This window comes from Maylandia zebra, linkage group LG22 (assembly GCF_041146795.1).
Source record: "Maylandia zebra isolate NMK-2024a linkage group LG22, Mzebra_GT3a, whole genome shotgun sequence".
NCBI lineage: Eukaryota > Metazoa > Chordata > Actinopteri > Cichliformes > Cichlidae > Maylandia > Maylandia zebra.
The window spans coordinates 2,235,547-2,252,201 of NC_135187.1; the positions used below are offsets into that span (position 1 = coordinate 2,235,547).

The 16,655-nt window shown below is 41.5% G+C and overlaps 3 protein-coding genes across 6 annotated transcripts in view; all 3 read left to right on the top strand.

Moving 5' to 3' along the window:
• Nucleotides 1–7,078, top strand: part of LOC112431695 (low affinity immunoglobulin epsilon Fc receptor) — a 71,792-nt gene extending 64,714 nt beyond the window's left edge. Inside the window, exon 7 of the mRNA XM_076879319.1 lies at nucleotides 6,712–7,078. Within this exon, the coding sequence (XP_076735434.1) occupies nucleotides 6,712–6,832 (121 nt within the window). The 3' untranslated portion in view covers nucleotides 6,833–7,078. The remainder of the gene's footprint in view (nucleotides 1–6,711) is intronic.
• Nucleotides 1–16,655, top strand: part of LOC112430710 (uncharacterized) — a 145,577-nt gene that overhangs the window by 44,296 nt on the left and 84,626 nt on the right. For 2 of the 4 annotated variants that reach the window (XM_076879311.1, XM_076879309.1), the window contains exons 1-3: nucleotides 13,636–13,833; nucleotides 15,041–15,151; nucleotides 16,310–16,375. The exons of 1 other annotated variant lie outside the window; for it this stretch is intronic. In XM_076879311.1, the coding sequence (XP_076735426.1) occupies nucleotides 13,689–13,833; nucleotides 15,041–15,151; nucleotides 16,310–16,375 (322 nt within the window). In that variant the 5' untranslated portion in view covers nucleotides 13,636–13,688. Of the gene's footprint in view, nucleotides 1–13,635; nucleotides 13,834–15,040; nucleotides 15,152–16,309; nucleotides 16,376–16,655 lie in introns of those variants that run through there. One more of the 4 variants, XM_076879310.1, reaches the window with a different exon arrangement.
• LOC143414746 (uncharacterized) lies at nucleotides 675–3,795 on the top strand. The gene is made up of 3 exons (XM_076879585.1): nucleotides 675–933; nucleotides 3,086–3,156; nucleotides 3,409–3,795. Exons 1-3 carry the CDS (start codon nucleotides 777–779, stop codon nucleotides 3,793–3,795), a joined length of 615 nt encoding a protein of 204 aa, XP_076735700.1. The 5' UTR covers nucleotides 675–776.

A 16,655-nucleotide genomic window follows, 5' to 3' on the forward strand; every position in this document is an offset into this window, starting at 1 on the left:
GACCAGTTGATCCAATCCATAATTCCTCTTTTAGGTTTTAGAGAACAGACTGTGAGAGAGTGTCCAGGGAAAAGTAAAAACACTAGACAAGACAAGGACATAAGAGGCTAAGCAGGGAAGCTAAGGAGCGATTTCATGGAGCGAGTGTTCATTTTCTGTTTGTTGTAAAGCAGGCGGTTAGCTGTGCAAGTAACAGAAATGGAGGGGTCCAGGCACAGAGGTTCAGCTGTAGCCAAAATCAACTGACTGACTGGAGGAGGAGGGGAGGAGAAAAGTGCGACCTCCTTCGTCAAGAGCAAGTGTTAAAACTTAACATGTTTTTCTATCAGGCAAAAGAAAAAGGTGTTACTGACAAAGAGACATTTCCTGCTTTGTGCACACTGTGAGCATGAGGTGTGAATGTGGTTGTGGTTTGTTTCACCATGAGCTCACCTTTAGTTAAACAAAGAAAAATTTATTTATTCTTGTTTCATGCAAAATGTTTTCACACTTTTCTGAGTGGCTTTGCACATATAAATACAATGAAATGTTCTATTTGTGTGTTCCACCACACTGGAGGTTTTTATTAACATTAATTAAATGAAAGTTTGGGTCTGTGGTTCTTTGCATGCTGCCACTTCCTCAAAGCTTCTTCCTGTCTGAAAGCAGACAGAAGGCTGGACAAGAAACACTGAGAGCAGCATCAGTACAGAACAGCTTGATATCTACCAGGGTCAGTACTGCAGAACTGTTAGAGTACAGCTTAAACTCCTGCTCAGCGTCTCCGTCCTCTCAACATGTCCTCAGATATTTATGCTGAACCAGATCTATCAAAGAAGGTGAGATACAGCAGAAAGGAGGACGGAGCAGAGTGGGAGCAGAGGGAGGTGGATATCTACGAGAGTGCAGATGAGATCAGAGATAGTTATCATCATTTTCAATCGGAGGAAGGAGGTATGTCAATTATAAAAACAAGAATTTGTAGAGCTCTGTGAACAGGAAATTTATTTACACACTTTAGTCACAGCGCAGATGTTATATTTCTTTTGTTTTTGGCTAAGCTGATACAACCTCAACCGCAGGTCTATTAAGCCTTTCATGCATGAATTACTTTTCAAAGAGTTTTTTACATGTCCACTTAGGTGGACAACATACATTTGAAATTAAGTGTTTGGTATGGAGTGACGCATCAGTGTCCAATGTAGTGGTTTAGGTGTAAGTAGACCATCAACACTGACACAAATACAAGACAACAGCCTGTAGTGACCACTATGTGTTAATCACAGAGTGACAGGAAATAAGCACAAACCAACATCCACACTGCTTTCTAACAGGACCACAGACTCTGAATCCTCCTTCAGTCCTGAAGGGCTCTTTCAGATGTGCTACACTGGGTCTAAGAGTGCTGTGCCTCCTGATGTTAGCTGGGATCATCATCCTGTCCATATGCTGTAAGATAAGATACAACCTCTGAACTTCTCCTGCAAATGAATGTATGACTGATACTGAATCCCAGCAGCCAACAAACATGCAGCTTCACAACCAGAACGTGTCCTTCTGCCACAGCAAATACAGGAAGTACATGAAGCCAACACAGAAGCAGCAAACACTGCAGTTCCTTTAATGACCACTGGAGGCTGATGCTGAAAGCGAGTCAGTCCCCACAGACTCCCATGTTAACATGAGCACCTTTGCTGCAGTAAAAACATGTTTCCATTCAGGACCAAATGAGTTTTGGTCTCTAAGGATAGTTTCCTCTTCATAAAAACTGCACGGTGGCATTTTAAATGGAATTCTCTGATCAATAATATGAGCTGCTGTGTGGTACAGCCTGACCAACACGTTGGTTTTGCTGACTGAGCTTCTAGTATTTCATGAGTCTGTTACTTAGCACTGATTAGCAGGTGTGTGTCTGTGTGCATGATTCCTGGCTCATATCTTGTGTGTGTTGTGGAGTGAATGTTCTTGTTGTTCCTTCAAACTCTTCACTCAACACGGTGATTCTGTGATTATCTCAACAAAGCAGACAGGCAGCAGCATCTGCTGCAGACTGATGCAGGTGCAGCCACACTATGTTAGACAGTGGCCGTCTGTCATTGTGCGACTAGTTAGTTCACTTGGTGCATTAAGCAGGTAGCTAACAAGCTAATGTTAGCTCCATTCATCTGCTGGGATATATCAATTAATCTTTTTTTATTACATCAAATCACAACAACAGTTGCCTCGAGGTTCTTTATATTATCAGGTAAAGACTCCACAATAACAAAAACAACAACACAGAGAAAACTTCCAGCAGCTGCTGATGTTTGGATTTTAAGGTGGTTTGAGTCTATGTTTTAAATCAGTTGATGATCTTCAGCTGACCTTTAGCTCCTGGTGGAGCTGTGACAGACTTAATGCTGGATCAGCAGAAACATCACAAATCTATGATGTGAGAACAGAGACGCCTGCAAAAGGACGTCTGAAAGCAGGAAGTTCCTGGAAGCTGCAGGAAGAAACATTTATTAATTATAAATAAGCAGAAAGAGGAAGTGTTGAAGCCTCAGAGCAGCTTTGACTGAATGTAAAAAGACATATTTTCAGTGAGAACAGGCACATGTCACATGAGTCAGAATCTATTCTTTCAAAGCATGTAGATAACATCTCTGACTACAGGTGTAGAAATGCTGTTTGACTCTTCACCTTCTTCCTCCACACTGAAGCACAATTATTCTGAATCTTGTCAGTGGTTTTTGTTCACAGTTGATACGTATTTAGCTCATCAGATTTCCTGTAGTTCTAACACCTCCACCCACAGGACATGTTAAAGAACAATGGCTGCAAGTTTCTGACTCTTATTGATATTTGACAAAGCAGAGGAAGAAGATTATTTCTGTTCAACGTTTCACTCATTTTATTTTATTTTATTTTGCTTTCACTGAAATATTTCAGATGCTTTGAACAAGAGTGAAAACAACAAACTTCACTTCAAACACAATAAACTGAACCACAGTTACAACGAGCTACAGACTGAACATCAAGGTAAGAAAGTATTTAAAATTAACAAGAAAATACTAATGTCAGATAAAATTTATATTTACATTTTTTAACATGTTTTTTTCTACAGAAACAAAACGACTCAACAGTCAGTTACAGGAAGAAGTGAAGGAGCTGAAGGAGAAGATAGAAGGTAATAAAGTTTGAATAACTGATAGAAAACATCAGTGTTACACAGTGATAACCTGATTGTGTCTTTGTTTTGAATCCTAAATGTTTGATGCTGTGTAACAGTTTCTCTGTATAAATGTAAGTTTCAGTTCATTATGAATAAGAGAGAAAACCTGAGTTTAAATGAAGCATTTACAGGGAAAATGACAGGAACCAAAGATTAATGTGATACAACAGGACACAAAGTCTGACTTTAAAACATGTGTTTGACTTTAAGGGAAGTGTCCTGAAGGATGGAGGAGGTTTGGATGCAGCTGTTACTTTAAATCCACTGAGAACAAAACTTGGTCTGAGAGCAGGAGAGCCTGTCAGGATAAAGGAGCTGATCTGGTGATGATAAACAGCAAAGAGGAACAGGTGGGTGTGTTTGTTCATGTCTGTGTGATCTTTGATGGAGCTGACAGTGAGTTACAAAGTTCTTCATACTGTGAATTAAAGCCACACATTGATGATAAGTATACATGTGCAAACATACAGACACATAAACAAAGCAGCACATTCATTCCATCAGAAACACAACAGTTGGAAACTATGGAGGAAAATAAAGGGGAAAAGATTGAGGGAGAGCTAACCTGTAAAAATGAGTTTCAGCCGTTAACAGTCAGCTGACCTGATAGTCTGAGGAAGGCTGTTCCACAGTTTGGCTGCAACAAGCTCAAAAGCACGATGGCCTCTGGTGTTCAAATCAGAGCGAGGGACAGTTGGGAGACGCTGATTAGATGATCAGAGAGGCCGGCTGCAGTGATAAGGTCCAAGAAGCTCTGCTATATAAGCAGGGGCCTGTTCATGCACAGCTTTATATGTTCATAACAGGATTTAAAAGAGGATTCTGAATTTCACTGTAAGCCAGTGAAGAGAAGCAAGAATAGGTGAGATATGAGACTGCAGGCCAGGTTTTGTTTGCAGCCTTGCTGCTGAGTTCTGCACTAACTGCAGACCAACTATGGAGGACTGAGAAATGCAGGTGAAAAGTGAATTACAATAATCAGGCAGGAGAAAGTATGAACTCAAAGTTCCAGATGATTGAATCACAGTAAAGATTTGATCTTTGCAATATTTCTGAGCTAAAGGAAACAAGACTGGCTGACCTTTGACATGTGAGGCTCAAAATGCAGCTGTTGGTTCAAAATGATCTTTAACAGGTGATTGGATGTTACTGGTGAGGGGGACGATGTACTGACTGACCTCCTCAGAGAAACTGAGCCAAACAGCACAACTTCAGTTTGAGATGAAGGAAGTTTAAATCCATGAAGTGATGACAGAGAAGCATTCACTGAGGCAGGAGAGGCTCGACAGAAAAGCATTAGTGTGTGTGTCATCTGCACAGCAGTGCTAGGAGATCCCATTAAAACCATTAAGCAGATGTCACAGGGGCAGCATTTATAAAGAGAACAGAACTGGTCCAAGGACTGAGGCATGTGGGACTCAGATGAGGACACACGTTGATTAATATGAAGTATCTGTTTGATAAGTATGAAGAAAACCATGTGAGAGCAGCACCAGTGATGCCAGTTTGTAGTGCGTTAATAAGAAGAGCACCATCAACAGTATGAAGGCTGCAGAGAAGTCAAGCAGGACTCAAATGGAGTCTTTATCCCAGCGCAGAAGAATCTGGTTAGTAACTTTCATGAAAGCTGTTTCAGTGCTGTGGTTTGTCTGGAACCAGGTTGGAATTGATCAAAGATCTGAAGGAGCTGACGAGCAACTTGATTTAAAACAGTGGGATGTAAGGAGGGTTGATCCCACTCAGAAAGACTCTGGCTGTTTGAAAGTCAGCTGAAATGAAAGGGACTGGTTTCTAATAGAGAGAAGTCAGGGGGAGATGGCAGCAGGAAGGAGTTTGAACTCCAACAACAGAACTGGAGGAGAGACTTGGGGCGGTTGAAGAGGTACAGACTTGAACTCTGACCTGATACTGTTGATGTTGCCAGTGAAGAAATCGAAAAATGTCCACAGTCATTAGAAGACATGGGAGTGACAGCAGTTTGTCTCTGGGAAGACAACACTGACTGTAAGCCTGTCAAAGATGATACATCTGTGATTGGATAGTAGGTCAGACATGTGGAAGGTCAGCGTTATGTGTGGGGCCGACAACATGATGCACTACATGAAATGATGCTGCAGTGTTCATCAATTGTGTGGCAGTGTTGTTAGAGGGATCATCAATAAGTAAATTAGACTCATCTACTAAAATGACTTTATGAACAATAACCGATGAGAGAAGATTAGAGAATCCATTCAGGAAATGATTGCAGGATTTGGGAGGTGGATCGATTACAATACAGCAAACTGGAGATTCACATTGAATTATGAAGGAGAGGAATTCAAAGCAGTTAAAGAACCAGGATTAAATGGGAACCAGTTCAGATGATCCTTAGAAACCAAGTCAACACAAAACATTGAAATAACAGAAATGTTATAAAATGGGAGAAATCCTCATAATCCAGATTATTTTTCTGATTCAATCCAACTGAATCAAATGATTTGTTAACACTGATTCCACTGCAACACTGACTGAGCTACAGGAGGAGCTGATATTCATCGATTCTTTGGCTCTTTCTGATTTCTGCACAATGGAAGAAAAGTTTCATCACAGTTATTCTTCCTTCAGACATGTTCACAAGATGATGTCACTACAACAGAAGTGCTGAATTATGACTGGAGACAATATTTGTGTCTCTTCTCAAACAGGAATTTGTCAGTAAATTTGGAGGACACTCTTGGATTGGTCTGGAAGCCAAACAGACATCAAGAGGATATGAATGGGAATGGGTGGACGGATCAGCGCTGACAGAAACGTGAGACATTAGTTTGTTTCTATTCCAGAGTTATTATTTAGAAGTGAAACATGGATGTTTTGGAAGATAGATCAGCAATACATGAGCTGAGCTATTTTCCAACAGCCCCACAAACTGAATGTAAAGAAAAGCAGAAATCCTCCTTTGAATGAACAGCTGTGCTTGAACTCTCTTCATCTGCAGTCTGTGATGACGTTCAGTTACAACAAGTCAGTTTGAAGGAATCAGGATTGAAACATGTTCAAAGCAGCGACCGACACATTTCACTTTGTTCAATTTGTCTTCATGTTTTTGTGCTGTAATGTTTCTTTTCTCACAGAACAAAAAGTGTTTCAGAGAATTCCTGTCTCTTCTTCTTTGGTGTTTGTAAAACTTCAGAACATATGAAGGAAGAAGCTTCAGTAAATATGACCTGATAGACACACATTTCAAAGTGATGTCTGTAAACAGCTGACAAACAGTTTCAAACAGCAGAAAGTCAGCTCTGACTTCTTTTTATTCTCCATTTTTACAGCAGGAAGATTTCATATTCATCAAAGCTTGAAAGCTGTTTTAGTGTGCATGATGATTCTCAGAGAAAAGTCTAAAGGAGGGAAAGTGGGCGAGAAACCTGGGAAAGAAATACAGCAAATATTGGAAATATTCCAAAAGAGACGCATATTTATATGAATGTGACAATAGTTATGAGTTTAGTCCAGTTTCATATCAGATTTGATCTCTCTGACAGGTTCTGGGCAGAAGGATGGTCAGATCCTTATTCTGGATACCGTGGAGTCTGCTGTGACGATAATAGGAAATGGAGACCGTCATATTATTCTGATTCAATGACCTTCATCTGTGAGAGATGAGTTTGGTGCTTTGATGTAAATGTTTGAATAATCCAACCAAAGACACCTCACTATGAAATGTCCTGCATGAGCCTCAGACTCAGCTTACAGTCTTTACTTGTTCATTCTGCATCATATATTGATTACATATATTGTCCCTCTGTGCTCTGTGCTGTACAGTAAGGTTGGAAGTCATCCACACAAAACCTTGAAGTACTTCATTACTCTGTAGTTCCAGCAAATTGTTCTAATAAAAGTCAAAGTGCAGCTTGTCTTTACTTTGCTTTACTTGGTTTATTCATCAGCCTGTTGGTCCTAAAACTACAGTTCTGGGTGTTTTTCAGGTTTTTCAACTTCAAATATTTTCATGATTTTTTACCCATTAAATTTTAGTTTAATGCTTTTTCATTATTTTTACAATATTCATTATATTTCCCAATATAATAAATATTGGAAGATAAGAGTCTAATCACCACCAGTGACCTCTGTCAAAGATTAATTCAAAGTTCAGCAACAAGATTGATTTGTTTGCATAAATATTTTGATGTCGTGTCAGATTTGAAATGTTTCACTCTTTAGACAAAATGCACATGAACAAAATCTGTAATCGTCTGCAACGTCCCAAACGTGTCAGCTCTAAACTGAAGATGTTTTGTGCATTTTAACATCGTTGTGCAACGTGTTGCTACATCTCTGGTCACAGGCTGCCGTGTAGGTCACAGCACGGGGTACAGGTCAGTGTAGATTTAACATAAACATATAAACGAAGGATGAGTGTGAACAAGTGTGACCTCCATGAAGAGAAAAACAAGACTCACCTCAATAATGAACGTGACGTCAGGATCCCACCTTGAGCTTTGTGTTAACAGGACTGTGGGCCCTCTGCCAGTAGGAGGCGCTACAAACTGACTGGTGCTTTGTTGTTGGAGCAGTCAGAGGTGGGGACGGGTGGACAGGCTGATCATTGGTCCCAGAATTGGTGTTATGGACATTTATGGGTCGTAAATGAACATTTGTCAGATCACATCTGCATATGTTCCTGGTCACCACAAGTTTTTCTTTCATTTAATGTAAATTGTCCCTTAAATATATTAAATATCGTCTGCTGTGTAACAAACATAATGTGTGTAATTTTAAACTTCAACTCACCTGAAAGTTTCCAGTCAGCCTCCTGCTGTTGCAGCTCCAACAGGCTTCCTGCTCACTTCAAGTTTAATCAGACTTCAGTCCAGCAACACATTTACAACCAACACACACACAGGCAGCACTGATGGTTGTACTTCAGTTTTATTGTTCTAATAAAAGTCAAAGTGCAGCTTGTCTTTACTTTGGTTTACTTGGTTTATTCATCAGCCTGTTGGTCCTAAAACTACAGTAAATGTCTTGTTTCTAAAAGTTCAGCAAAAAATATGTTTGATTAATAAGAATTTTAAAGGTTCTGATCAGCTGGAACATCAGAAGGACATTTTTAAACCTCTGTGTATGTGAAAGTGACAGAAAGACATTAAATGTTAATTGTGTTATGTGAGTCATGTATATTTAGTTTTGCATTTTATATGGAAGTTGTATTTAATTTTTGTATGATGGATTTGAAAAACAAATATTTCATATAAGGCTTTAAGTGTTGATGACTTTAATTACAGATAAAATAACTTACTCAGTAACTTATTGGTTGAATTGTAAAAGAGAGAAAACGGCTTCAGAGCTCTAAGTGTCGCTATATTAAAGGCTCAACATTTAACTTGGAGACACTTTGAAATATTTCAAAACTAAAAAACATCAACAGAATATGAAGAAAACATCTCTGACGTCATGTTCAACACATCTACATATGAACTGAAGTTAGCATCCAGCTGATGCCAGCCTGTACTCGCATGTAATACCACTTTGTACCACAAGAGGCTGCAGTGAGTCAGCATCTAGTCTGCACTGAGCTCACATTTGTATAGTTGTTGTTGCACTACAGCATTAGGTCAGACCACAAGTGTGTTGTTCTTTTACAATAAACAGCAACAATCAGAAAGTGTGTTTGGATTGACAACAACTGTGATGACACATTATAACCTGTTATTAAAGTTCTGCCCCTGCTTTGATCAAATGTGGGTTACTGCTGGTTAGTTAGTGTGACTTCATACAAACCTGTGTGTTACACCAGTGGAAGAAGCTTTTCCTTCATCAGTCTTCTTGTTTCTTACTATAGGGCTGAACAGCTACACTAACACTCTCTGGCTCTATGCTGCCCCCCTGTGGTCACAGTTGTAGTCAGTGTTGGTATGAAATGTTTGAAAGCTTCAGCACCACAGACAGCTGCAGGCAGCTCCACCCTCTCTGTACCATGTCTGCAACCTGTAACTTCAGTGTGTTCATTTAAATGATGAAATAAACTCTGGCTGCACATCGTTCTGCTTTTCTTTAAAAACAAAAACGGTTAAATAGTGTAAAATATGTAAATGTACAAAAGTTAGTGGTCCCAGAATAACTACAACTTTAAATAATTATAATCATAGCAAAGTTTGGCCTGATGGTGGCAGTAATGGAAACATTAGAGTACCACCATCATCACTTTCATTTTACCACATTTTACTTGAAGAACACTCAAGGACACTGTACACAGCAGAATAATAAAAGCAACAGAAAAGCAGGCAGTTTACACAATCATAAAGTCATAAGGCATAAAACTAATTTAACATAGCAGAGTGGAGAGGTTATGTGGGATAAGCTATTTTGAACCAGTGAGTTTTTGTCTAGACTTAAAGAGAGAGAAGGAAGAGATATTTCTTAAATCAGGAGGTCGTGAACTCCAGAGTCGAGGAGCAGAGCAGCTGAAAGCCACGGTGGCAAGACAGGGGGCGGGGCTAGAGAGAGAAAGAGAAGAAGGAGATCTAAGACACCGAGACGGGATCATCATCAGAGATAGATGATGAACAGCCTTAAATGTGTACAAAAGTATTTTGACATTGATGTGATATCTAACTGGGAGTGATGAGATCTATAGAAGGGGTCCTGGTGATGATACGAGCAGCAGAGTTCTGGACACATTAAAGCTCATTAATGGATTTTTGAGTAAGACCAAAAAGAAATGAATCACAGTAATCGATCCGAGCAGTAACAACACTGTGAACAAGAACGGCAGCGGCATGTGGAGTGAGGAAAGGAAAGAGACGATTAATGTTGCACAATTGAAAATATGCAGACTGAGTAACATCATTAATGTGTGAATTGAACGATAGAGTACTGTCGAGGATGATACCCAAACTTTTCACAGAGGAAGAAACGGAGACCGGCGAGTTATTGATCGTTATAGAGAAACTGTTGGTTCTGGATAATGTTGATTTAGAGTCGACCAAGAGAAGCTCAGATTTGACGGTAACAGCAGTCGGTAAGAAGATTGTTACCCAGAACTAAAATGAAAACCAGAGAGCAGAAATGTAAAAGAACAAAAACAATGGTGGGGTTGGCCCGGAAGCAGAGAGGAGAAGAGGCTCAGAACATGTGGACAGTATGAAAACGGAGGAGATGAAAGAACGTCTCTGGAGGTCGGACGTGTTGCTAACAGTGGAGGGGCTGCTTTGAAGATTGGCTGCAAAGGCAGAGTCTCTCTGGAGACTTGGAGGCAGACAGGAGCCCTGCTGGGGCTTGGCTGGATAACTCAGAGGACTCAGGATACTCGGAAGTTACACCTCCTCCAGCTTATCCAAGGGAACATCAAGGCGTTCCCAGGCCAGCCAAGAGATCTAATTTCTCCAGCTTGTTCTGGGTCTATCCAGTGATTCTATCATAGAAGCATGAACAGGTGGAGACGGAGGCTGCAGCCTGACTGCTCATCAGTTACCTGCTGAAGTTCAGGGTCTGGCTGCTGCGCTAGTTATGGTGTTCTTGATTACAAAAGCATCACAAGTAAACCAGGAAACACTAACTAGAACACTCAGCTGGAGGGATGAGGGAGATCATGACAAGTGTTGGAGTGACTTTGTTAAAAATTGTCATCGTTGTGCTTCGAATTGTGAACCTTGTTTAAACTGCATGATTGAAGATATTCTTGTTTCTGTTCTCCTCCCTGCATGTAGGATGGTGGGGGAGGCTACAGCTATAGTGTTCAACTGCAGGCACATTCCAGGTAAAGAGTCTGGTTTCCTTATTTGCTCGGGAACGTCCACTTCCTGCCCTTCATGGGCTCACCTATGCTTGTATATGGGGGAGCATTAAGGGGGTTAAGCCATATACAGGGTGGGGGGAGATGACCCTTTTATGAATAGGGATGTTGTTAAACGGTTGTAAACATATGTTGTGTAGCAGGAAGTCACGTATACAGACACACACACACACATACAAACACATTCACAGTGTGTGTTCTCTGAATAAAAGGCTGCGAGGGGAGTTTGGAGTTGGCTACAGGGAGCTTGTGTCAGTTCTGGGAGGCAATCTCCCCTTGCAAGCAAACCGTACCAGTGGCTCTTGTGTTCTGTTTGCAGTCTCTCGTGGTCTGAATCCAGCAGGGTCGTATGTTCAGACCCAACAACAAGCAACACAAGGGAATGCAGACAATGAATACAAACAATAAGGGAACAGACCACAGGTGGGAACAAAGAGCAGAGTCTAATCGTCAGTTTTACTCACAGAGGGAGGATAGTAGGAGCGTCGTCTCCTCCGGCCTGAGGAAACAGGAGAGTTTGGAGCTGCTGATGCAACATCATTCCAGCTGAAGAGCCTGTGATGAGCCGGCCCGTAAAATCTCCGGCGAGCAAAACGGCATCATCCAGGTGGAGTCGGCAGCTGGTGATAGGTTGTTGCTCCACGTGAGAAGGAAATCTGCACTTTTTTCTTCTTGGTGAAGGAAAAAGGGAAACCGGATAATTGAGCCTCTGATGGCCCCAGACAGGAAACTCTTTGAGGATCGAGGTGGAAGAGCTTATGAGGAGGCAGGCCAATGAGCGGGCAGCGGAGAGGCTGATCAACAACCGTGAGCAACCAGAGATGGGTGGATGATGCCCACTTTCAGCTGCAGAGCATCAGGTGCAGGCGGGGCAGCAGGTGGACGAACACGACGTCTTTGAGGACCCCTTAGAGCCCGGTGAGTACCACTGAAAATGTGCTCCTACCAGGGGTGAGCCAACGCTTCCACTTCAGCTTTTCCTCAAGAAAGGAAACGGCTACTTGCTGCCACTTGTAGGTCGGAGTCTGCTGCTTTATTTTAGTGCTCGAGATCTCCTGTCATGTACCGCTGTGTGAGGCAAGGCAGGATAGCAGATAAAATGTGGGAGTCGGAGAGAGAAACCAAACTTAAAGACAATTTATTACTGACTACAAAACACCATAACTAGACCAAGAAATACTAAACAGACGAACACACAGCTGGAGGGAATGAAGGAGGCTGTGAGAAGAAACACAAGGGAACAGATCACAGGTGGGAACAAAGCTGAACATAATCAAACTAACGAGACCAGGAAGCAAAACTAAACAAGATGCACACAGGACGAGAGACTGTCAGAGTAAAACAGGAAACAGCAGAAACACACACTGAGACACAGACTGACTGAACACAGGGAACAGAGGGAGGGAGAGAAACAGAGACACGACTGGGGAACAGGCCAATCAGCATGGAGACAAGACTGACTTCACAGAGAGATACTAACACAGGAAGAGGGCGGGGACACAGAGGGGGGATGATAAAAGAAAACCTGAGGCTAGATAACAAACTAAGACCTGGGACACAAACAGAGACACAACAATCATGACCAAAACTTCACCTCAGAATAAGAAATGAACCAGAATCAGACGTCAAACACAAACGCTGGCTCACAGACCAGGACCATGAGCCTCCACCCAAAACTGTTAGGATGCCTGGGTCGTTGACCCAGGGTTTTTTGAGTTTATTATATTATTTATAATTTCTAGTCTTTGGGTTTTTGTTACAGTCATGTCTTATGGTTTGTCTCTGTGTAATCCTTAGTTGCTGTCTCCCCTGTCTGCTATATCCCCGTGTCCAGTCAGTGTCTCTGTCTGCCCTGGTCCCACGTCTCTGTTCCCTCTGTTGTAGTGCAGACTCACAGGCAGTGTGAGTCTGTGTCTTTGTTGAGTCGGTGTTATGTGTTTCCTGTTTTACTTTGAAGGTCTCTGTCTTATCTCAGTGTTGTCTCGTCTCGTCAGTTCTGATTTTCCCCAGCTGTGTCTCCCTCCTGTTGTCCATTCCCTGATTGCTCCCTCGATGTATTTAAGCCCTGTGTTGCAGTTTGTCATTGTCGCCATCTACCGTTTATTTTGCTGTGTGTTTTGTCTGCCTGTGTAAGTTATTTGGATTCTTACGTTTGTTCTGTTTGAGTTCAGCATCAAAGCTGTTTCAGTTTACGTTTGTCTCTGGAGTCTGCACCTTGGGTCCTTTTCTTGCCTGCACACAGCCGTCACATAACAAAAACAGGAACTCTCTTTCTGAGAAGTGATGGTGCTCACCACTGCAGCACCACGCTGCCCTGTTAGTTTCTGTGCTGGTAAAAATAAATAGTTCACTCTGACATATTTCCTGTGTCACAAACACTTCTTCTCTCTGCTGCTTCGATGTACTTACAGTTTGTAGAAGGCAGCGTCTAACAAAGCCGTGTTATTATAAACATACTGCAGCTGCTGAGTTAAAGCTTATTATCTCTGTGATAGAAAATATTAAAAACAAAACTTCTTTCAGTGTTTTACATTCTTGTAACTGAACTTCAGATCTTGTTGAATGTTGTTTTCATTTGTACATAACTGACAGTCTGACGCCTCCTGACGTGTCAGAAGAACTGTGACTCGTCCTGTTTTACTTCCTCTTTGTTTTCTCGTCAAAGCTGTCGGACTTAAAGACACAGACAGACGGTGAAGCTGCTCAAAGATCTTTCAGCTCAAAATGTCTACAGAAATTCAAAGTGTTGAAGATTTCAGGGTGAAATACAGCAGAGGGTCCCAGGAGGATGGAGGAGTGAGAGAGCAGAGTGAGGTGGAGGTGTTAGATGATGGAGAGCAGCACCCTGACGTTGGCCTACAAGAAGCTGGTAAGCAGGAAATCATCAAAGTGACCAAACCAAAGAAAATGTTGGTGATGAAAGTGTTGTTCAGTGTCTTTTAAAGCTCTGATATCCGACCACTTTAAGACATATTAGTGTTCGTGTCACATGTGCCCAGAATATGTTTCCAGTCCAAACTGGCACACAGATCATTTGTTGCACTGGGCCTGTTTACTCCCAGTTAGGAGCTCCGTTTCTAACCGTCTGACTGTTTCAGTGTCTGTGGCTTCAAGTCCAACTGGTTCAGCTGCTGCTCTGCTTTCAGGAAGAGGTCTGTGAGTGACAGAGAGAAGCAGCCAATAGGAGCAGCACAGCTCTTTCTGCTTCCTCTCCAAGTGATAACATGACTGTAAATACAGCCAGATTGTCCACACAGTCATTGTTTTAAACATATGTGAATGTCGAGTTTGTCCGACAGTGTTGTGCTTCCAAAAATGCGTCTTTCAGAGGTGCAGAGCAGCAGCTTGGTATGCAGCTGCAGTGTGCTAGCAGCTTCCCCCTGCAGTTAATGCAGCACGTTTAAATCAGTAGGTCATAGTTGTTCTGTGGTCTGACAACAGGAACAGAAAGATGCAGATTCATTGTGAGTTCAGCTGCATCAAAATGCAGTATGAGTGAGTGTAGAGAGGAGAGAAGCAAACTGATGGAAACAGCTAGCAGAAAGCTAACTGAGTGTAACTGAAGCACAAACACAGAGTAACACACACCCAGCACCACTCTGTTATAAATCAGCTTTAAAGTTTCCACAGTTCATGGTTGTTCCTCAGCATTACACTTTCCTCACAGCTCTGACCCGCGTGCAGATGATCATCATAGAAACGAATATTCTGGGACTCTCCTCCATATTTGTCCCTCAGGTTTCTACACTTCTTTCTACGTTCCCTCACGTCCATCAGGATAGTTTTGCTCATTTAGTCCTTATATTGAGAGGAGGATTGTTTTTCTCTCACTGATCTATTCAAAAGCTGCGACCAAGAAGTGGCCAGAAATGCATCGACCGATCACAACAGCTGGAATGGACTAATGTTACTTTGTCCTTGTTTGAGTTCCTGTAACTTTTTAACAAACTCGACTAATTTGTTTGGTAAATCTGATTTACTTTCTACTGGGATCATTCCTACAGTGAGGATTAATAAAAAGCTCCAAAGTCTCTCATTAGTGCTTCATAAATGGACTTTTTGTTTTATCTTTGTAGATGTTCACACCGAGAAGAAGCTTCCAGCTGTGAGAAGAAGCTGGTTCAGAGCTTTTGAAGTGAACCTGGGAGTGCTGTATCTGCTGATTGTGGTGGGAATCATGACACGCTGTGAGGAATTTGATTCCAATATGTTAGATGTTTGATTTTGAACATTAGAAGTGAAATGATTTGATGCTGCAGACCTGATTGTGTTTAGTTCCTGTTCCCACACTGCTGTGTTTCTCCTACTTCACTGGAAAACACACAAACAGCAAACGTGTTACTATAATGTCATGTACTTCCTTCAAGGAAGGTACATGAAGCCAACACAGAAGCAGCAAAAACTGCAGTTCCTTTAATGACCACTGGAGGCTGATGCTGAAAGCGAGTCAGTCCCCACAGACTCCCATGTTAAAATGAGCACCTTTGCTGCAGTAAAAACATGTTTCCATTCAGGACCAAATGAGTTTTGGTCTCTAAGGATAGTTTCCTCTTCATAAAAACTGCACGGTGGCATTTTTATCATTTAAGGAATATTTCAAAAGTCAGACTAATGGGGTCAAAGGCTGAACTTAAGATGATTATTCATACTTTTATCATTTTTTTGTAATGCCCTTTTTACTTGTTTTAACAAATCAGCTTTAAATCGTCTTCAGACTGTGCAGAATGTGGCAGCACGACTCTTTACAGGCACCAAGAGAAGATCCCATATTATTCTAGTTTTGGCCTCCCTTCACTGGTTGCCTGTAAGTTTTAGGTTTCATTTTAAAATTTTAGTTTTAACCTTTAGGTTCAGGCTCCCCAGTACATATGTGACCTGCTGAAACGAGCTCTACGGTCATCAGGTCAGAGACAGTTGGTGGCCCCAAGCACTTGATTTAAAACTAGTGGTGATCGGGCCTTTCAGGCAGCGGCACCAATGTTGTGGAATTCTCTCCCACTGGTTTTATAGAATAGAATAAAATAGAATAGAATAGAATTCCACTTTATTGTCATTGCACATGTCACAGGTACAAGGCAACGAAATGCAGTATGCTGTACAGACTCCACTGATTCTTTTAAAAAGCAGTTGAAGCAGCATCTGCTGCAGACTGATGCAGGTGCAGCCACACTATGTTAGACAGTGGCCGCCTGTCATTGTGCGACTAGTTAGTTCACTTGGTGTATTAAACAGCTAGCTAACAAGTTCATGTTAGTTCCATTCATCTAAAGTGAGAATAAAAAAGTCCATCTGGGAAAGTGCAATGATTTTAAATTAATTTCCTGTTTTGTTGCATTTCTAACCAGATATTTTAGTGAGTTTGGAAAAAGAGCAGCTGCAGAAAGAAGTGAAGCTGAAGGACAAGATGGGAGGTAAGAAACTATTAAGAAGTATTAAAGTTGGAGATGACTGTATTTGAGAGTGGGCTAATTTTATGTTTTAAATCAGGTTCTTGTGTAAAGATAATCTGATAAAAAGAAACAAAACAAGTTACAGCTGCTGACCTCCCAAACTAACATAAACAGGAGAAAACTGTTCAAAGTCAAAGGCAGCTCAGCCCTACAAACTATCAGGTTATGTTGTCCACGGTGTCGTGGAAGCTTCAGGACCCAAATGCAGAACATGGTGGACAAATGTTAAACATAAAGTGTG